Source organism: Choloepus didactylus, chromosome 13 (genome assembly GCF_015220235.1).
Source record: "Choloepus didactylus isolate mChoDid1 chromosome 13, mChoDid1.pri, whole genome shotgun sequence".
Lineage (NCBI taxonomy): Eukaryota > Metazoa > Chordata > Mammalia > Pilosa > Megalonychidae > Choloepus > Choloepus didactylus.
The window spans coordinates 14,468,279-14,491,002 of record NC_051319.1 but is presented as its reverse complement, the minus strand read 5'-3'; the positions used below and the strand labels follow the sequence as shown (position 1 = coordinate 14,491,002).

At 34.7% G+C, this 22,724-nt stretch overlaps 1 protein-coding gene across 3 annotated transcripts in view; it reads left to right on the top strand.

The window, feature by feature from the left end:
- The window catches only part of AP3B1 (adaptor related protein complex 3 subunit beta 1), a 405,767-nt gene that overhangs the window by 257,138 nt on the left and 125,905 nt on the right, over positions 1-22,724 (top strand). For all 3 annotated transcript variants that reach the window (XM_037800786.1, XM_037800788.1, XM_037800789.1), the window contains exon 15: positions 13,738-13,914. In XM_037800786.1, coding sequence (XP_037656714.1) covers positions 13,738-13,914 — 177 coding nt within the window. The remainder of the gene's footprint in view (positions 1-13,737; positions 13,915-22,724) is intronic.

Below are 22,724 nucleotides of genomic sequence, written 5' to 3'. Positions count from 1 at the left end.
CAAATGACAATGAAAACACAACTTATCAAAACTTATGGGATGCAGCAAAGGCGGTGCTGAGAGGGAAATTTATTGCCCTAAATGCCTATATTAAAAGAGAAGAGAGAGCAAAAATTGAAGAGTTAACTGCTCACTTTGAGGAATTAGAGAAAGAACAGCAAACTAACCCCAAAGCAAGCAGAAGGGAAGAAATAACAAAGATTAGAGCAGAAATAAATGCAATTGAGAACAGGAAAACAATAGAGAGAATCAACAAAACCAGAAGTTGGTTCTTTGAGAAAATCAATAAAATTGATGGACTACTGGCTAGGCTAACAAAAAAAAAGAGAGAGCAGATGCAAATAAATGCAATCAGAAATGGGAAAGGAAATATAACTGCCGACCCTGCAGAAATTAAGGAGATAATGAGAAGATACTATGAGCAACTATATGCTAATAAACTAGACAACTTAAATGAAATGGACAACTTCCTAGAAAAGCATGAACAACCAGCATTAACTCAAGAAGAAATGGATGACCTCAACAAACCAATCACAAGTAAAGAGATTGAGTCAGTCATCAAAAAGCTCCCAAAAAGGAAAAGCCCAGGACCAGATGGCTTCACATGTGAATTCTACCAAGCATTCAAGAACGAATTAGTACCAATCCTGCTCAGACTCTTCAAAAAAATTGAAGAAGAGGGAAAGCTACCTAACTCTTTCTATGAAGCCATCATCATCCTACTACCAAAACCAGGCAAAGATGCTACAAAAAAAGAAAATTATAGACCAATTTCTTTAATGAATATAGATACAAAAGTCCTCAACAAAATACTCGCACATCGAATCCAGCAGCACATTAAAAGGATTATACACCACGATCAGGTGGGATTTATTCCAGGTATGCAAGGCTGGTTCAACACAAGAAAATCAATTAATGTAATACACCGCATCAATAAATCAAAGCAGAAGAACCACATGATCACCTCGATTGATGCAGAAAAGGCATTTGACAAAATTCAACATCCTTTCCTGATGAAAACACTTCAAAGGATAGGAATAGAAGGGAACTTTTTCAGTATGATAAAGGCAATATATGAAAAACCCACAGCTAACGACACACTCAATGGGGAGAGACTGAAAGCTTTTCCTCTAAGATCAGGAACAAGACAGGGATGCCCAGTATCACCATTGTTATTCAACATTGTGCTGGAAGTTCTAGCTAGAGCAATTAGGCAAGAAAAAGAAATAAAAGGCATCCAAATTGGAGAGGAAGAAGTAAAACTTCCCCTGTTTGCAGATGACATGATTCTATATGTAGGAAATCCAGAAAAATCTACTGCAAAGCTACTAGAACTAGTCAATGAATACAGCAAAGTAGCAGGCTACAAGATCAACACACAAAAATCTGTAGTGTTCCTATACACAAGTAATGTGCAACAAGAGGAGGAAATCAAGAAAAAAATCCCATTTACAGTAGCAACCAAAAGAATCAAGTATTTAGGAATAAACTTAACCAAGGACACAAAAGACCTTTACATAGAAAACTATAAGAAACTGCTAAAAGAAATTGAGCAAGACCTGAAAAAATGGAAGAACATACAATGTTCATGGATTGGAAGACTAAATATAGTTAAGATGGCAATTTTGCCTAAACTGATTTAGAGATTCAATGCAATACCAATTCAAATCCCAACAACTTACTTTACAGAAATAGAAAAACCAATAACTAAATTTATTTGGAAGGGTAAGTTGTCCTGAATAGCCAAAAATGTCTTGAGAAAGAGGAATGACGTGGGAGGTCTCACACTACCTGACTTTGAAGCATATTACAAAGCTACAGTGCTCAAAACAGCATGGTACTGGCATAAGGACAGATATACTGATCAATGGAATCGAATTGAGTGTTCAGAAGTAGACCCTCACATCTATGGACAACTGATCTTTGATAAAGCAGTGAAGCCGAAGTAACTGAGAAAGAGCAGCCTGTTCAATAAATGGTGTTTGGAGAACTGGATATCCATTTTCAAAAGAATGAAAGAGGATGTCCATCTCACACCTTATACCAAAATTAACTCAAAGTGGATCAAAGACCTAAACATTAGCACCAAGACCATAAAACTCTTAGAAGAAAATGTAGGGCAGTATCTTAAAGATCTTGTGAAAAGAGATGGTTTCTTAGACCTCACACCCAAGGCACGAGCAACCAAAGAACAAATAGACAAATGGGATCTCCTCAAAATTAAACACTTGTGTACATCAAAGGACTTTGTCAGAAAAGTCAAAAGGCAACCTACACAATGGGAGATGATATTTGGAAACCACATATCAGATAAGGGTTTAGTATCCCGAATACATAAAGGAATCCTGCATCTCAATAACAGAAAGACAAACAATCCAATTTAAAAATGGGCAAAAGACATGAACAGACATTTTTCAGAAGAGGAAATACAAATGGCTCAAAAGCATATGAAAAAATGCTCAACTTCACTGACTGTTAAGGAAATGCAAATCAAAACCACAATGAGATATCATCTCACACCTACCAGTATGGCCCTTATCCAAAAAACAGAAAATGACAAGTGCTGGAGAGGATGTGGAGAAAGAGGCACACTTATTCATTGTTGGTGGGAATGTAGAATGGTGCAACCACTCTGGAAGACAGTATGGAGGTTCCTCAGGAAGCTAAATATAAATTTGCCATATGACCCAGCTATTCCATTGATGGGTATATACTCAGAGGAACTGAAACTTAAGACACAAACAGACATTTGTAAGCCAATGTTTATTGCAGCATTATTCACAATTGCCAAGAGATGGAAACAGCCCAAATGTCCATCAAAGGATGAGTGGATAAACCAACTGTGGTGTATACACATGATGGAATATTATGTAGCTGTAAGACAGAACAAAGACATGGATCATGTAATAATGTGGATGAACCTTGAGGACATTATGTTGAGTGAAGTTAGCCAGAAACAAAAGGACAGATTCTGTATGGTCTCACTAATATGAACAGACATTAATGAACAAACTTTGGGAGTTAAAAGCTGACAACACAGACGACCAGGAGATAGAAAGAGGGTAGAGATCAGCCATTTGATGCTGAAGGACTACAGAATGCTTAGGATTGATTGCATAGATCCAGCAATAGACAGCATAATACTGTTTGATGGTAGCACGGTATTGTAAGTACACTGAACAAAGATGTCTGTGAGTAAAGCTGAAAGAGGTGGGATAGGAGAATGTATGACACCAGAGGTAAAGATTGATGATAAAAACTGGGACTGTATAACGTGGCAAAAACTGGAGTGGCCAATGACTGTTACTAAATATACAAATATAAAAATGTTTTTGCATGTGGGAAAGCAAATGAATGTCAACCATGTAGAAATTTGAAAAAGGGATGGTATTCAGGAAAAAACATAATAAAAGCAAACTGGAGTCTATGGTCAAGAGTAACATTGTAATATACCTCCATTAAATGTAACAAAGGCAATATGCCAATGCTAAATGTATATGAGAGGGGGATATAGGGGAGTAATATGGGATTCTTGGTAGTGGTGTTATTTGCTGTCCTTGGTAGTATATATTGTATGACATGTTATTTTTCTTTTGATCATTTTTTCTTATTGTTAAAAAAAAAAAATTTTTCTTGTAGTAATCAGTATGTTCAAGTGCTGATTGTGGTGATAAATGTACAACTTTATGATGATACCATGAACAGCTGATTGTACGCTGTGGATAAATGTATGGTATGTGAATATAACTCTATAAAATTGTAGGAAAATATATATAGGAGTAAAAGTGTTGGAGAAAACATGGTGAGAGGGATGATGCCTCACCAATATGGACTAACTGCAATGTGTAAACTCAGAATTGAATCTTAGAACATAGCCTAACGTGGACATCATAATTGTAATAGTCCTTAGATTGTAAGCTTTTACAGCAGTTAACTCTATCCCTGAATTGTAATGCCTGTCTCTAAACTTTGAGATGCTGATCCCCTAGCGTATAACCTGATTGGTCTCTGGAACAATGCGTATGTCTGAGACACCTGAAACTCAGAGCTAGAGCTCAGCAGATATGAATGTCAGTATTAGTGCATACAGCCACTGTCAAAAAAAAAAAAAAAGCTGAAAAAGAGCCCAGACTTCATTTAGTGATATGAATGAAGCAGGTCTGGTTAAGACCAGGGCAAGCTAGGCCAAAGGGTAAAGGTTGAAACTGATTGTGTTTTAAAACTTCAACTTCCATATGACACCAAGGGAATAGATATCTATTTGGTACAGGATCTAAATTTTCTACATGGTACAACTCTACAGTCGATTTGTTCAAACACCACAATGTCATGGAACTTTGAATAGGAAGTGAGATACGGTAGGTTAGTGTAGGCTGGAGTGAAATAGTGACACATCCTAGAGTAATTTGGGCAGATAATAAAAAGTATATTTACAGCCTCCCCCTCCCCAGCCCCGAGGATCTTAGGGAAGGTGCGGATGTGTTTGACATCCTCACCTGGACTGGTGTTGATGTTGTCACAAACATTGGGACTGGCGGTTTGATGTGCTGAGCCCTCAAGCATGGGACTTGCCCTTATGAAGCTCATTACCACAAAGGAGAGTCTAAACTTGCGTGTAATGGTGCCTTAGAGTCTCCCCCTGAGTACCTCTTTGTTGCTCAGATGTGGCCCTCTCTCTAACTGAGCCATCTCGACAGGTGAACTCGCTGCCCTACCCCCTACGTGGGACCCGACTCCCAGGGGTGTAAATCTCCCTGGCAATGCAGAATATGACTCCCGGGGATGAATGTGGACCCGGCATCATGGGACTGAGAGTATCTTCTTGACCAAAAGGGGGATGCAAAATGAGACGAAATAGTTTCAGTGGCTGAGAGATTTCAAATGGAGTCGAGAGGTCACTCTGGTGGACATTCTTATGCACTATATAGATAACACCTCTTAGGTTTTAATGTATTGGAATAGCTAGAAGTAAATACCTGAAACTACCAAACTCCAACCCAGCAGTCTGGACTCCTGAAGACAATTATATAATAATGTAGATTACAAGGGGTAGCAGTGTGATTGTGAAGACCTTGTGCATCACACCCCCTTTATCTAGTGTATGGATGAGTAGAAGAATGGGGATAAAAACTAAAGGACAAATGGGATGGGATGGGGGGATGATTTGGGTGTTCTTTTTTCACTTTTATTTTTTATTCTTGTTCTGGTTCTTTCTGATGTAAGGAAAATGTTCAGAGATAGATTGTGGTGATGAACGCATAACTATGTTATCATACTGTGGACAGTGGATTGTATACCATGGATGATTGTATGGTGTGTGAATGTATTTCAATGAAACTGAATTTAATAAAAAATAAAAATTAAAAAAAACTAGTAAGTGAAAATTTAAAGAGTAACAGGATATTTGCATGGTCTAAAAGTGTATCCTCATAATTACAAAGGATAAACAGTCACTTTAAAGTGCAGAAACCTGACAGATACTGCCTTAACCAAATGAAAATAATTAGCATTGTCAGTAATGGGATCATGTGCCTTCTGATGCAGTACTCTGAAAAGAGCTCAGCACCAGGTCTGTGGCTTTCCTGCCAAAAATGAATGACCTGAATTTAATCATGAGGAAACATGAGAAAAACCCAAATTTAGGTATTATACAAACTAACTGCTTGTACTGTTTAAAAATGTGAATGTCATGAAATGCAAAGAACAACTCAGCAATCTTTTACATTAAAGGGTCTAAAAAGACATGGTAACTGTATATAACACGTAATCTTGGATTTGCTTTTGCCATAAAGGATAAGGAAAATTGGCAAAATATCAATAAAGGCTGTAGATTAGATAATATTGTTTCATTGTTTAATTTCCTGACTTTTAAATAATTTTACAGTGATTTTCATAAAAATTCCTTTTTTTAAGGAAACATACACTGAAGTATTTCAGCCCTGAAGTATTTAAGGGCATTCTGTAACTTTTATTGATTCAGAAAACAATACATAGAAAGATAAACAAATGTAGTAAAATGTTAACATATAGAGAATCTTAGGGAAGGATATCCAATAATTCCTTTACTTTTTTGTAACTTTTAATCTTTGTTATATTGAAATAATATTTTGAAAAATGCTAATAAAAAATAAATAATGATAATCCCACTTCCACTATTTGCCAGCTCTGTGTTTGAGAGACTTAAAATCTCTATATTTTTCTCTTCCCATCTGTAAAATGGTAATAGTACAAGAATGTAATCATAGCATTATTTTATGTATTAAATTCAGATTTAAAACATTAAATTAGTTAATATATGTAAAGTTCATAGAACATTTGCCTGGAACATAGTGATGCTGTAATTATTATTTATATTCTTTTTCATTGTCTCCTTCCCTTTAAAACTACATTTCCTGAAAGAATTATCGGAAAAGAGTTTTATTTCCTTGGTCAGACTGACTCTAAAACTCACTCCCCAACCTATTACAGTCTTATTTTAATCTTCCACAATTCCACTAATTCTACCTTTTCCAAGGTCACTCTCTTCCTTATTCAATCTAGTGAATAATTTTCTGTATGTATCTTTCTTGATCTGTTGTTAACATCACTGACCACTTCTTCCGATTTGAAACATTCTCTCCCCATGACTTCTGTGATTTCATCCTTTCCTGGTTTTTCTTCAGATTCTTCAGTTGTTTCTTCTCCATTGTGTTTACCTTTTACTATGCTTGCCATTATGTTTTATAACTAATAGGGTTGTAGTTGGGTGGCAGGGCGTGGGGGTTGGTGCTATTATTTCCTTCTTTGAAGATGGGGTAATCAATACTCTGAGCCTCCTCAGAGGGAATGTACTTGTGTAATGAAGGGTAGCTGATGGCAAAGTTTGGAGCCCACCAGTGAGGACTGATTTTTAATATTTCTGGTGGCAAAATTTTCTTTTCTTCCTGATATTATTAAAGAATGCAGGACAGTTATACATTTATCTTAAATCTAAGAATAATAAGTTACTTAGTATCTGCGCTTCTATCATGTCTTCACCAGGGAGTTACTTTGTCTTCAAATCCACACTTGTTGGTTATAGTAATCAAAGCCAGAGTTTCTCATATAGACTGTCTGTGAAAAGTGTGGGGGTTCAGTGTATTGGAAAACCAGATGACTTGGATTTAAATTTAAGCTTTCCCTTTTATTAGCTTTGTGACTTTAAGCAAGTTACTTGACTTCTTTATGCTCCAGTTTTCACATCTGTAAAATGGGGACAATGATATAAACAATTGTAAATATCTATTATGAAGAATAAATTTCAGTGCATGTGAAGCACTTAGAACAGTGCTTAGTATAAGCTACTATTATGATTGAGATTATTTTTAATGTTTTTGCAGAAGACAGACTTTATGATAAAGTTTCAATTTAGTACACTTTCTTGGGGCCCCGTTAATATTTTATTTATTTTCTTAAAACTTCTGTAATGCTCATCATATGCCAGGTACTATTCTATGGTTTTTGCAAATATAAGTCATTAATCTTCCAAACAATCCTAGAAGGTTAGTTCTATTAATATTCCCATTTCATATGTGAGAAAACTGAGGCACAGAGAGGTTAAATAATTTGCCCAAGACTGCACAGCTAGGAGGTCTACTTTCTTAACTAATATGTTTACTATGTCTCACTTTCATTTCTAGTCCATCTGTATTTAATATTGAATTTCATATGCCTACTCACTGACCTAGCCAGGATTTTGTTATGGTGTTCCTTTTTGGTTCCCAAAAATCATTGGCAAATTGGGAATTAGCTTGACATGGCCCATGGTTGCCCAAATGTGCAACAGATATTTGAGATTGTCTGTAATCTATTGATGGAAGATGAGAGGGAACCTTTTTCCTCGAATCCAATTAGATAGACATTTATCATCCCTGTCTACCAAGTATCAAATTTCAGCAGTATCTTTAGTCATTGTCACAACCACAAATATTCATATACATCTTTAGGTACTCCTAGGAAAGTAGTACAGCTCCATTCAAAAACCATTTCTCTAACCAGTAACTAATGGACCAATGCAGAGAATTCTAAAGAGGGAAAGACAAAAGAATTGAGATAAAATACATACATATGTATATATTTACACACATAAATATATAAGGATAGACTATGAATAACTAATAAAAGTGCTAAATGAGAGTTTTGAAAAAGAAGGGGCATAATATAAGGAAAGTTCTAATTACCTAGAATTTAAAATACTGAACATCTTTAGAAAAGCTAGGAATGTGATGAGGTAGAGGTCAGGAAAAAGTGTTTTGAAGGTCTCATGAGAGGAGGAGAGTGGAAGGAGGTGAAATTATTTTAATATTCTCATGTTGTGTTAAAAAGTAGTAAGATGAAAATAGATTATCTTGGGATGACAATAGTGGATTTTGGTGGGAGGAATAGTTAATATCTTGTTTCAGTGATGGTAGAGAAAGATGTGTCTGATTCTGAGAAGGAAATATGAATGTGGAGTTCTGTATTCCCAGACTTCTGGTGCAGAATTTAGTTAAAACCTGTACTCATAAATTTGTTCTGGGAGAGGCAATTTCAAGGAGTATTAGGTCTTTCAGAAACATGTAGCTGCTTATACATAAAACCTATGATTCTGTATCAGATCCATATCAGATAAACCTCAGACTTTCTTGGAAAAAAATTTTTCATATGTGACTGTCTCCATGTCTTGGGCTAGAGGACATTTTTTTGTTATATCTACTTTCTTTGCAATGGTCATTGGAATATTAGCCAGGTAAATAGTCTCTTACAGATCTATATAGTTGATATCTGTCATTTTTGTTGTTGTTTTTGTCAGATTACCATTAATGTAGTATAAAAGCATAAAAGTATGGTGGGAATTTCAAATCAACAAAGGAACAAATAGCAACTTGACCAAATCAGAAAAATAAATAAATGAAAGGAAAGAAAGGAAACAGAAATGTAAAATAAATAATAAAGATGGAAGAAATATATATCCAACCTAAATATGAAAGGACTTTCTCTCATTAAAAAGACAGACTTCATTAGTCTGACTGAGCAGCTGACAACCCCTTAATGTGGGCAAGTGATTCTAAAATACAGGCTTTAGTCCAGGAGCCTGACCTCTTCCCTCCCTAATCTCTACCTGTGTGGTCCTCAAATCCAGAGGTGGTATCTTACTACTGCAATTTCAGGAAGAGCCAGTCTGACCAGGGACAGAAGAAAAGGAGCAAAATGGAGCATATTTTCTCTCAGTGCCTAAGCCAGTTTATCAGGGCAAAAACCTGAGCCCATCTACCTGATGGAAGGAGAGAGAGAGAGAATACTAGTGATAGCCAGACCTCTTTCTATCCTAACCACTTTACGTATCCAAAAAATGAGAGGGGAAAAGAAGTGGGAAAATGCCGCTCCATGCATAGGGGTGACGATAGCAACAGGATGACCTAGACAGCCCTTAAAAGGCTGTCTTTGGGGAAAACTATAGGGAGGACTAAGGGAGCCATTGCCCAGTGAAGCAGAACAGCAGACAAAGGAGTAATTTGATTAATGAGTAAATGAGGCCTAGTGAGGTGAAGTCATCTGCCCCCATGATATATATAAACAAACTGGAACCAGAACAAGTCTTCATGGCTTGCTGCACCAGAGTCTTTCTGGCATACCACACTCATTCTGTCTCTGTTCTGTGGTGTAATGTAAACTCTGGATTCTGGCTTGGAGTTCCAGTCCTGGTTCCACCACTGACAAACTGTAAGATGTCAAGTAAATTTCTTAATCCCTTTGTGCCCAATTGCCTCATACATAAAGTAGGAATGATAGTAGAGCCTACTTCATAGAGCTTTTGTTATGATTGACTGAGATTAAACGTATAAAGTACTTTAAACCAGTGCCTGGAACATAGAGCTCAATAGAAGTTAGCCATGTAGGTAAAAAATAACAAAGAGAACATAGGTTTTATCATATTCAAAACTTTGATTCCTTTGTTTGTTTAGTAAGTGGCATAGTTGGAAATATGAATAAAATTCAGTTCTACTTTTAGAATTCATTCAAATTGAATAGATTTATGTTTATATGAGAGTCAACTTATATCTTCTGATTGTGAATGTTTTATCATTTGGAGTATCCTTCAATTGTAGGAAATACTGCTTTTGGAACAAAGGCCTTCCGGAATAAAGTACATATTGCCTGAGGATTGCTCTAACAGGATTTCACATAATGTTTAGTGGGACAGGTGGAGATTTCATATCATGAAAGAACACTTGAAAGATGTTATTGTGTAGATTACTGAGTAATATTGAAATAGACTTTATGTCCTCTTTGCCCAGGTGCCTCACTGAACGACTACCATTTCACAAGTTATCCACCCCTGCCCTGCCCCGCCCCCCCCCAACTTAATTCAGGCTTAAGTTTTAAAGCATATTGAATCCAGATACAGAATATTGGCTCTGATTTGTTATTTGTATGCAGTTTGTTTAGATGTTGACTGATTTTGCCTTTGACAAATTTAAATACATAAAATTGATGTTTTTGTGGGATTTGCATTAGACTGTTGCATTGTGTGGTGGGCTGGTGTTGAAAACACGATAGGTTTTAAATTGAACTGCTTAGAGTGATCTATAAAAGCTTTCTAGATGTCTTTCTATAACTGCTGTGGTAGACTAGGAATCATTATTTGTTTTTGCAGGCAAGTTAATGGGTTAAAATGGCAGTGGAAACAGCTTTCCAGTAGAAGGTTTGAAAAGTGCACTTAACCACTTGCCCAGGGCATTTAGAATAGAGAATCAGGCAAAGTCATTTACAATCTAGTTTGTCTTTGAGAATATTGTAAAGCAGCAGTTCATAATGAAAGTATTATGTCAGATGTGTGACTGTGCGTGTGTATGTTATTTGGTTTCGTTCAGGGTTCCTATTCTGTGGTGGAAAAGACCATGGAGAACAAAAAGTGACTAATTTTCTTACTTGCTACTTTTTCAGTTGCTTTAAACCTTTGAAAGTAGAGTCCATGAATTCATAGTATCACTGTTATGCAAATAAGAATTTGTATACAAATTAAACTCTATAGCTTAATTGGGAGTAAAAGGGAAGGCCAGAATCTGAAAATTTTATGATTCTTATCCCAGCCAAATACACCAAAACATTGGGTTTGTCAGTTTAGTAAACTTTTTAATAAAATGTCAACACCAAAAGTTTTTTGTAAATATATTTATATTGGAATTATTTTTTGTTATGGATAAGTTTTCCAAGTTTTTTTAGTATTTACTTGAGAATTTTTTTTGCCTCAGTTCTAGAACCTCTCTGAATAATACTCATCATCACCACCGTCCCCTTGAAATTTTCATTGTGAGCATTAGAATTTATTGACTTTAAATTTTTCTTCAGAGTTCTGGTATAAATGTTACATGAATTATGTTTAGAGTATTCAAACATTGCTATTTTAATGTTAGTATATATATATATATAAATAGTCTCTTAATATCTTACTTCTTTAGTGGATTGTCTTTTTAATTGCTGAAGAGAATTATAAACGTGTTACCAAAAGAAAACAACTTAAGGTGGGGTAATAGCTATGATATGTCATAGAAGCCTAATTTTTATACTAGCAATATATAATAAAACACTTAAAAATAAATCTAGCATAGCTGAAATCTGAAGTTGTTCATATATTCTTATTTAGAGGTAACGTTCATTATGGCAGGCAACTTGAACTGCTCCATCCTGGAAAATTTAATGTACCACTCAATTACTATTCTTTAGCCCAATTTAAAATAATAAATTGGGAGGAAGGTCTTAATGCAGTGTAACCTCTGGAACATTAGAGATAATCTCTTCTTTCTAGAAATCAGTATCCAGAAAGGGTATCAGTTTTATCACACTGTATGAATAGATTTGTAATATCATATAGGCCTCTTTTTTGGTATTACATAAATATACCACTTTTTTCTCTTACAAAAATTATTCTAAATATTGATTTAAAGATGATGTTTTAATGTTTGAAAATATATGATTTTCTATTTTAAAGCTTTCTGATGACCTCATTCTGATTATTGTGAAGGACCTACTTAGGGGTTTCTTAATATTTTTTATTATTTCCTAAAATGAATGTTTTGAAATAATTTAAAATAGTAGCTATTGTGACAAAATCTTAGCTATGGAAGATCCTTATTCTCACTTTCATCTTTAACAACATACTATATATAGCTATGAAACTATACAGGAAGTATTAGAACTTTGAGGAATTAGGAAAGGACTTCATATTTTTTCTTGTGGTGCTATCTCTTTATAAAGCCATCAGCTTTTCATTTATTATAAAAAGCAAATTTTCTGTGGTAGGTGAAAATGTTCACAGAAACTAATTTTCATACCCCCTCAAATTCCTTTTCAAATAAGAGAGAATATGAATAAACAAATCGTAATAAAATTAATTTAGATTCTCTAAAATGTTGATCTTAATGTTAGTTATGGAAGGTTTCCAATTTGTTGCAAAGCAGTGATTTTTAAGAAACAATATATTGAAATGTACTTTATTTTTAAAATATTCCATAATATAGTATATTGGAAAATGTATTTTATCCATGTTTCCTTTATTGATGACCAAATAACACATCAGGATTCATGATTTTATAAGCATACCTTGATGATCTTGTCAGTTTGATATATTTCCATGTCTGTCGATTCAGATTCAGTTTTAACTGGAAATCATAGTCTTTAAAGGATTTACTCCTTTTTCTATATTAGCCATGGGTTCTCAAAGCATGGTTTCAGACCACGTGTCTGAGAAATCATCTGTGGTACTTCTTAAAATGTGGGTTCCTGGCCCCAACACAGAACAACTATCACCCAAATCTGCAGTTTCAGTAAGAGTCATAGTGATTTTTATGGGCTTCAAGGTTTGAGAACCAGTGCCCTAGAACAAATTTATTCTGTAAATTGCTAGATCATAAATATTTTCAGTTTTGAAGGCCATATGGTCACTGTTGAAACTAATCACCTCTGCGTTTGTAGAAGAAAAGCAGCCATAGACAATACATAGATAAACAGGCATACCACAAGAATCAACCCTGTTGTTCTTTTATAGGGACAACCAATTCCCTCCTTCCCTAATCCCCTTAACCCTGACGACACTAAGCTGTTCTCCACTTGTACAACTTTGTCATTTCAAGAATGTTATATAAATGGAATCCTATAGGACATAACCTTTTTGAATTGGCTTTATTCCAATTTATGCATCCAGCATAATTCTCTGGAGTTTCATCCAGGTTGTTGCATGTATCAATAGATCATTCCTCTGTTTTGCTGAGGAGTATTCCATGGTATGGATGTACAACAGTTGTTTTAACTATTCACCCATTGAAGGCCATCTAGGTGGTTTCAAGTTTTTGACTCTTACAAATTAAGCTGCTATAAACATTCATGTAAAAAACAAAATTAAAATAAAATAAAATAAAACAGGCATAGACAGCCAGATTTGGCCAAGGAGGCTGTATTTGACCTGCAGGGCACATAGTTTGCTGTCCCAATAGAGACTAGATTCTAGACCAATGGTTTTTCTCTGTGAATCTTTCTAAGATATTGTCAGTTAATCAATGAGATTACCTACGTGTTTATTTTTTTGAAAACAGAAGAAAATCCATAAGTAAGGAGTCTTTCCTGGAAATATATTAAATGAATTAACAGATATAAAGGCTTTATAATTGTTAAAACTTTTTCTATGTTAACAATAAGGAGACTGTGACTATCTTATTAGTAACTATAATCTTCTAATTTTAGGTTCCTGTGGCTAGAGCAAATATTCTTTGGCTAATTGGAGAAAACTGTGAAAGAGTTCCTAAAATTGCCCCTGATGTTTTGAGGAAGATGGCTAAAAGCTTCACTAGTGAAGATGATCTGGTAAAACTGCAGATTTTAAATCTAGGAGCAAAATTGTATTTAACCAACTCCAAACAGGTAAGAGGTTAATCCTTAGTTTACATGTCTGATAGGTACTTTCTTCTTTACTTTGATCAAGTGGCTAAGGTCTGTTTAATTAATTAATTGGTTCATTCAGCAATTACTGGGAGCCAGTTTGTTTCAGTTCTCTGCTAGATGGTAGTAGTGGACAGAGAGAACATGCTAGTATAGTCGGGGAAAAATAAACAGATTAAGTACTATAATAGAGGTATTGAAATATATAGGGACTTCAGAGGAGAAAGTTATTTAAAGTCTGAAGTAGAAGGAGGAGAGAGATCAAAGTTTCATAAAGGATAAATAAGGAAAGAGCAGAGCAGAATGTCAGTGTCATAAAACAGCTTAGTGTTTTCAGGAAACTTAAAGGTGAGCCTGGAAAGATAGGTAAGACCAGGATCTAGAGTGGCTTGTATGCTCTGCTGAGTAGTACGGACCTTGTCCTTCAGGTAAAGGGGAAACCATCAAAAACTTTTTAGTAGTGGTATAATTTACCTTATTTGCATTTTAAAATATTCATTTAAGTTGGTTGACTGTTTGAAGAACTGTTGGTAAGAAGAATCATTTTTGCCCCTGTGAATAAAATAGCTTTTTCATCCTTTTCCATTTATCTGAATTGCTATTCTCCACAGAAGCAGGACTTCGTGGTTAATAAGATTAGTAAGGTATTCTTGCTAATTCACAGCTGGGCTTTATAGCCCTGGTCCATCTCTATTTCTTTCTAATTTTCCTTTTCTCTCTCCCTTGACTCTATGATTTTTCTCCTCTACTTCCCTCTGTCTCTTTCATTGTCCCTTCTTCCCCAGAGCTTCTTGCCTACGTGTATTTCTGACACCCTTCACCCTTTCACTGTCCCCCACCCAGTTCTGTCTATATCTCTGTCATTCTTTGCTTTCTCTTCCATCTCTGTGTGTCTTTTTATATTCTCTGTGTCTCAATATCTGACTTCCTCTATCTCGGTCTCTCTGCCTGCCCACAGACCCACTCATTCTCTAGTAAGCTGATGTTTGCCATTCAGAATCTTCAGTTTGACTCTTTACATTCATATCTATATGCTTTGGGATTGTCTTCCTTCCTAATTGTGATATGAGTAGTAGTATTTTAGCTTTTGCTGATCTGTGCACAAGACCTATGCCCAAGTGTAATTTCAAATATTTGAGCATATTTCCATGATTTAGATTTTACCTTTATTTTTTAAGACATCTTTGAACAGAACCAGTTAATCATTTTCAAGTATCTTCTTGATTCCTTCATGCGATGAGTTACCTTTTTTTTCTTTATTTGAGAAGTTGTGGGTTTGCACAAAAATCATGCATAAACTACATGATTCTCATATACCACCCTATGATTAACATTGTGCATTGGTGTTGAACTTTTCTTATAATTTATGAAAGCAATTTTTATAATTGTACTATAAACTGTAGTCTATGTTCTAACTTGGGGTCACACTTTGTGTAATATAGTTTGGTGGATTTTTTTTTTATTCTGTTGCCATATGTACAACCTAACATTTCCCCTTTTAACCACATTCACATACATATTTCAGTGCTGTTAATTATGTTCACAGTGTTGTGCTACCATTACAACCATCCATTATCAAAACATTTCCATTGTTTCAAATAGTAACCTATACATTTTAAACCTTAACTTCCTATTCCCTGCCTTCACCTCATCCCTTGGTAACCTATATTCTGGATTCTGACTCCATGAGTTTGCTTATTCTAATTATTTCATATTAGTGAAATCATTACAATATTAGTCCTTTTGTGTCTGGCTTATTTCTCTCACATGAAGTCTTCGTAGGTCATCCGTGTTGTTACATGTATCAAGACTTCATTCCTTTTTAAGACTGAATAATATGCCATGGTATGTGTATCCAGCATGTTGTTTATACACTCGTCCGTTGATGGACACTTGGGTTGTTTCCATCTTTGGGCAATTGTGAATAATGGTGCCATGAATATCAGTGTGCAGATATCTGTTTGAGTTCCTGCTTTCAGTTCTTTTGGTTGAATTGAAATATAATATCACATGTTGTTTATACATTCAACCATTTGTTTGCATCCAGAACATACCTAGTGGTATATTCCTTTGGAAATATACCTGGTGGAGGGATTGCCAGGTCTTATGGTAATTCTACACTTATCTTGCTGAGGAACCGCCAAACTGTCTTCCCCAGTGGCTGCCCCATTTTAAATTGCCATTAACAATGAATGAGTGTTTCTATTTCTTTACATCCTCTCCAACACTTACTATTTTCTGTTTTTGTAATAGCAGTAATTCTAATGGGTGTGAAATGGTATCTCATTGTGGTTTTGATTTGCATTTCACTGATGGCTTCTGATGTTGAGCATCTTTTCATGTGCTTTCTGGCCATTTGCATAGTTTTCTAGGAGAAATGTCTACGCAAGGCTTTTGCCCATTTTAAAAATTATGTTGTTTATCTTTTCATTGTTAAGTATTCCTTTATGTATTTTGGATATTAAACTTTTAACAGATACGTGGTTTCCAAATACTTTCTCCCATTCTGTAAGTTGTCTTTTTACTTTCATTATTAAGTCCTTTGAGGCAAAAAAGTTTTAAATTTTGATGAAGTCCCATTTATCTATTTTTCCTTTTGTTGCTTGTGCTTAAAGCCTAAGAAACTATTGCCCAACACAATGACCTGAAGATGCTTCCCTATGTTTTCTTCCAGGAGTTTGATAGTTCTGGCTCCTATGTTTAGGTCTTTCATTCCTTTTGAGTTGAATTTTGTATAAGATGACCACAGACATAGGGGACTGGTTGTTTGATGGGTTGAGCCCTCTACCACAGGATTTACCCTTGGGAAAACTGTTGCTGCAAAGAAGCTAGACCTCCCTGTAATTGTGCCTAAGAGCCTCCTCCCGAATGCCTCTTTGTTGCTCAGATGTGGTCCTCTCTCTCTAGCTAAGCCAACTTGAAAGGTGAAATCACTGCCCTCCCCCTTACGTGGGATCAGACACCCAAGGGAGTGATTCTCCCTGGCAACGTGGAATATGACTCCCAGGGAGGAATGTAGACCCGGCATCGTGGGATGGAGAACATCTTCTTGACCAAAAGGGGGATGTGAAAGGAAATGAAATAAGCTTCAGTGGCAGAGAGATTCCAAAAGGAGCCGAGAGGTCACTCTGGTGGGCACTCTTATGCACAATATAGACAACCCTTTTTAGGTTCTAATGAATTGGGGTAGCTGGTGGTAGATACCTGAAACTATCAAATTACAACCCAGAACCCATGAATCTCGAAGACAATTGTATAAAAATGAAGCTTACGAGGGGTAACAATGGGATTGGGAAAGCCATAAGGACCACACTCCCCTTTGTCTACTTTATGGATGGATGAGTAGAAAAATAGGGGAAGGAAACAAACAAACAGACAAAGGCACCCAGTGTTCTTTTTTACTTTAATTGCTCTTTTTCACTTAAATTATTATTATTGGTATTTTTGTGTGTGTGCTAATGAAGGTGTCAGGGATTGATTTAGGTGATGAATGTACAGCTATGTAATGGTACTGTGAACAATTGAATGTACGATTTGTTTTGTATGACTGCATGGTGTGTGAATATATCTCAATAAAATGAAGATTTAAAAAAATAAAAAATAAAAAAATTTTGTATAAGGTATGAGGTAGGGGTCCTCCTTTTTTTTCTTTTTTTCCTTCAAATGGAGATACAGTTTTCCCAGCCCCATTTGTTGAAGAGACTATTTAGTTTTATTTGCCCCCTTGTCACAAATCAGTTGGCCATAAATGTGAGGGTTGATTTCTGAGCTCTCAATTCAATTCCATTGGTCTTTATATCTGTCCTTGTGCCAGTACCATGCTGATTTGATTACTGTGGGCTTTGAATTAAGTTTTAAGATTGGGAAATGTGAGTCTTCCAACTTTACTCTTCTTTTTCAAGATGGCTTTGCTATTTGGGGCCCCTTACCCTTCCATATAAATTTGATGATTGGCTTTTCCATTTCTGCAAAGAAGGCTGTTGGGATTTTGATAAGGATTGTGTTGAACTTATCAATTGCTTTGAGTAGCACTGACATCTTAACAATATTTAAACTTCCCTTCCATGATTATGGAATGACCTTCCATTTATTTAGGTTTTCTTTGATTTCTTCTAGTAATATATCATAGTTTCTGTGTACAAGTCCTTTACATCCTTGATTAGATTTATTCCTAGATATTTGATTCTTTTAGTTGCTGTCGTAAATGGAAATTTTTCTTAAATTCTTCTTCTGATTATTCTTTGCTTATGTATAAAAGCTGTTGATTTTGGGGTATTGGTCTTGTTCCCTGCAACTTTGCTGAATCCATTTATTAGTTCTACTTGCTTTGTTGTGGATTTTTCAGGGTTTTTGGTATATAGGATCATGTCATCTGCAAATAGGGAAAGTTTTACTTCTTCCTTTCCAGTTTGGATCCCTTTTATTTCTTTTTCTTGCCTAATTGCTCTGGCAAGAACTTCAAGTACAATGTTAAGTAATGGTGGTGACGGTGGCATCCTTGCCTTATTTCTATCCTTAGAGGGAAAGCTTTCAGTCATTCATATTTGAGTATATTGTTAGCCGTCTGTTTTTCTTTTATGCCCTTTATTGTGTTAAGGAAGTTTCCTCTACTCCTAGTGTTCTAAGTGTTTTTATCAAGAGGGATGCTGGTGGCTAAGAGATTTCAAATGGAGTTGAGAGGTCATTCTGATTACCCTTACGCAAGCTTCAACCATATATTACAAATTGCATTCCACAGTATGCCAAGCCCCAACAAACAGTATTCCTGAAACCCCTTAAGAATACTCTGGACTCTATCTAAGACTACAAATGTATTACTTAGTAAGTTTATTTTTTCAGAAACTGAGAGCCTTCAGATTGTTCCTATGTCAGATAAGCCCTGAAACCCAGAGGTACCAGTCTGTCCAAGAACATCAACCAGTTCCATTCTTCTGCCTTATAAGGTCAATACCCCTTTCCAACACAAGGTACCTAAAATGGTCATTATCCAGATATCCCTGAAGATTGAGAGAATGATCAAATGAGAGGGAAGAGGTGTAACTGAGAAATTAGAATTTGACAAATGATTATGACTACTAACTCATTATATAGATATTTCTTTTTAGTTTCTAGTGTATCAGAATAGCCAGAAGGAAATACCTGAAATTGTTGAACTGTAATCCAGTGGACTTGATCTTTGAAAATGATTGTATAACTATATAGCTTTTATCATATGACCATGTGATTGTAAAATCCTTGTGACTGACAGTGTCTGTATCGAGTGCATGGGTAGATGAATGATAAAATAAAGACATGCATGAAAAAAAATAATAATAAGGGTTGGGAATATGGGGGAAAAATACCCCTATGTAAACTATGGACAATAGTGATAGTACTGCTTTAAAAATCTTTCATCAATTGTAACAAACAATTGTTTAACTACTGTTAAAAAAAAATAGTAGAATGACAAAAAAAAAGTTATCAACTGAAACAAATTTTCCACACCAATGCAAGAGCTGGTGGTAGGGGTGGTATATGGGAATCCTGTATTTTTTGCATGATTGTTCTGTAAACCCACCACTTCTGTAATTAAAAATTTTTTTTAAATACCGTATTAAGTGATCAAGACAAAAAAAAAAACAATGCTTTCACTGTTGCTTTTGCAAGTTACTTTATACAAGCATAATATCCTCTTGTCACATTCTTTCCACCATTCAAAATGAAAACAAGCACATGAAAACTAAAATTGAATCTAAACAGTACCCAATTATATAGAATAAGCAAATGTTGATATGCAAGATTAATAAAGAATGATTGAGAAATTAAAAAAAAAATAGAAGGGATGCTGGATTTTCTCAAATGCCTTTTCTACATCAATTGAGATGATCATGTGGTTTTTTTCCCTTTATTCTGTTAATGGTGGTGTATTACATTAGTCATTTTTCTTTGATGTTGAACCACTCTTGCATAATAGGATAAATTTCACTTGATCATGGTGTATAATTCTTTTAATGCGCTGTTGTATTCAATTTACTAGTATTTTGCTGAGGATCTTTGCATCTGTATTCCTAAGAGATACTGATTTATTTTCAATTCATGTGGTATCTTTTTCTGACTAGTATGAGGGTGATGTTGGCCCTATAGAATGAATTAGGAAATGTTCCCTCCTCTTCAATTTTTTGGAAGCACCTGAGCAGAACTGGAGTTAGTTTTCTTGGAATGTTCAGTAAAATTCCCCTGTGCAGCCATCTGTTTCTGGGCTTTTCTTTGTTGGTTTTTTTTTTTTTTTAATTATTATTATCACTGATTCAGTCTCTTTACTAGTAAATGGTTTGCTGAAATCTTCTATTTCTTCTTGAGTCAGTGTAGGTAGTTTGAGTTTGTGTATTTGTGAGATTTTATCCTTTTCATCAAGTTGTCTAATTGTTGGTGTAGAGTTGTTCATAGTATGCTCTGATGGTCCTTTTTCTATCAGCAGGGTCGGTAGTAATGTCCCCCTTTTCATTTCTGATTTTAATTATTTTTTCTTTGTCAGCCTAGCTAAAGGTTTGTTTATTTTATTGATCTTTTCAAAGAACCAACTTTTGGTTTTGTTGATTCTGTTGTTTTTTTTGTTCTCTATTTCATTTATATCTCTTCTAGTCTTTGTTATTTTTTTCCTTTTGCTCATTTTGGGTTTGGTTTACTCTTCCTCATTCTTCAAGTTTTGAAATTAAGTCTCTGATTTGAAGTTTTTCTTCTTTTTTAATGTGAGCATATAGAGCTATAAATTTCCCTCTCAGCACTGTCTTTGCTGCAACCCTTGAGTTTTGGTAAGTTGTATTTTCATTTTCATTTACCTCAAGATACTTCCTTTTTAATCCATTGGTCTTTTAAGAGTATGTTGTTTAATTTCCATGTATTAATGAATTTTCCATTTCTCCCTCTGTTATTGATTTCTAACTTCATTGTTTTGTGGTTGGAGAAGATACATTATATGATTTCAGAATTTTTAAGTTTATCCAGACTTGTTGTGACCTAAGATAGGGTCTATCCTAGAGAATGATCCAGATGCAATTGAGAAGAATGTGTATTCTGTTGTTAGTGGTAGTTAAGTGTTCTAAATATGCCTGTTAGGTCTATTTGGTTTAGAGTATCGTACAAGTCTTGTATTTCCTTATTGATCTTCTGAGTAGATGTTCTATCCATTACTGAAATTGGTCTATTAAAATCTATTAATGTAGGGTTGTAAGTTTCTTCCTTCAAGTCTGTCATTATTTGCTTCATATATTTTGGGATTTTACTCTTAGGTGCATATGTTTTTATTTTTATAATTGTTGCATCTTCCTGTTGTATTGATCCCTTTATCAGCAAATAATGACCATGTCTTTATCCCTGGTAACTTTTTGAGTTAAAGTCTATTTGATCAGGTATTAGAATGGCTATGTCAGCTCTCTTTTGTTTCTACTTGCATGGCTTATATATTTTTTCATACTTTCACGTTCAACCTACTTACGTCTTTTTATCTTCAGTTTACACTGTAAATAACTGAGAGGTTGTTTTCTTGGGGAATATGATTATTTACAGTAAAGGAACTCATCCAGTCACTGAAAATCTCTGTTTTCAGTGGAGAAAAAATAAAATAAAAACCCACTCCAATTGGGGTTATCCTATTAAGAAAAGAGTAGTTTATATAGTTTTTGAAGTTTTCTAATTCATAAAGAAAAATATAATTGTATGTAGATGTCAAAAATAGAAAACAGCACTGTTAGAATACTCTCTCACAGGGGGAGTAATTCTACCATTATATACTATGGAAAAAAACGTCCAAGGACTTGGAAACCAGTTGAAGTTTCATAAACTCTAGAGCTCATAAGATGAAGTATAAAAATTTAGCATGACTTTATTGAAATAGTCTACTGAAGTTTAAGGCAAAAATCCAGGTTTTGATTAAACTGATTAATAGTAATTAAAAATCAATGGATTTTTAAATAGTAAAAATTGTAATTACTAGTAAATTAGTATTAATTGCTAGTAATTAGGGTCCATGGATTTGAAAGATAAAAAAAGAGCTATCTTTTAAATGTAGTGATAAGTAACATTAGGTAATATTATACTTAGTTCTATATTTTATTTTTAATTATATGCAAACCTATAGAAAAGTACTAAATAGTATAAATCCACTCATATGTATCTGCTACCAAGATTAAGTTGATATTAACATTTGCCCTATTTACTAAAAATGAAAAATTTAGGAAAAGTCCTAAACTTAGACAACAGGCGTAAATTAGCTCTGTCCTGTACTATAGTTATTAAGAAAGTAGACAATAGTTAAATAAATAATCATGACATTTTAATATGACCAAAGTCTCAATCACAAACAAAATGGGACATTAAATAGTACTTTTTAAGTTGCAGTATTCATAAAATTATGTAAAACAAGGAAACAGAATACAGTGAACCCTCATTATCACAAATTTCATTATCTTAATATAGCTATTTATTAAATTTTGATTTCTTGTTAATTTTCCTGCTTTACTTTATGGCACCAATGCTGGTACAACATAATGGCTAATGCTATCCAGACACTATTGACATCTGGTTTCATTTTTAATGAAGTATTATTATTAATATTTGCATGAAAATTAGAGAGTAGGTTTGTAGACCTCCAGTTTGTACCTCCAACTTTGGCCATGTTTTTTTCTTGTGGCTTGTAAAAGACAAGGACAACCAGCAGAGATTGTATTTTAATATATGGAACATTTAAATCTGAAAGCCTATGTCATTCTTTTTCAAACTCTTTCTAGTTGCAATATATCTTACTCCTCCGTTTT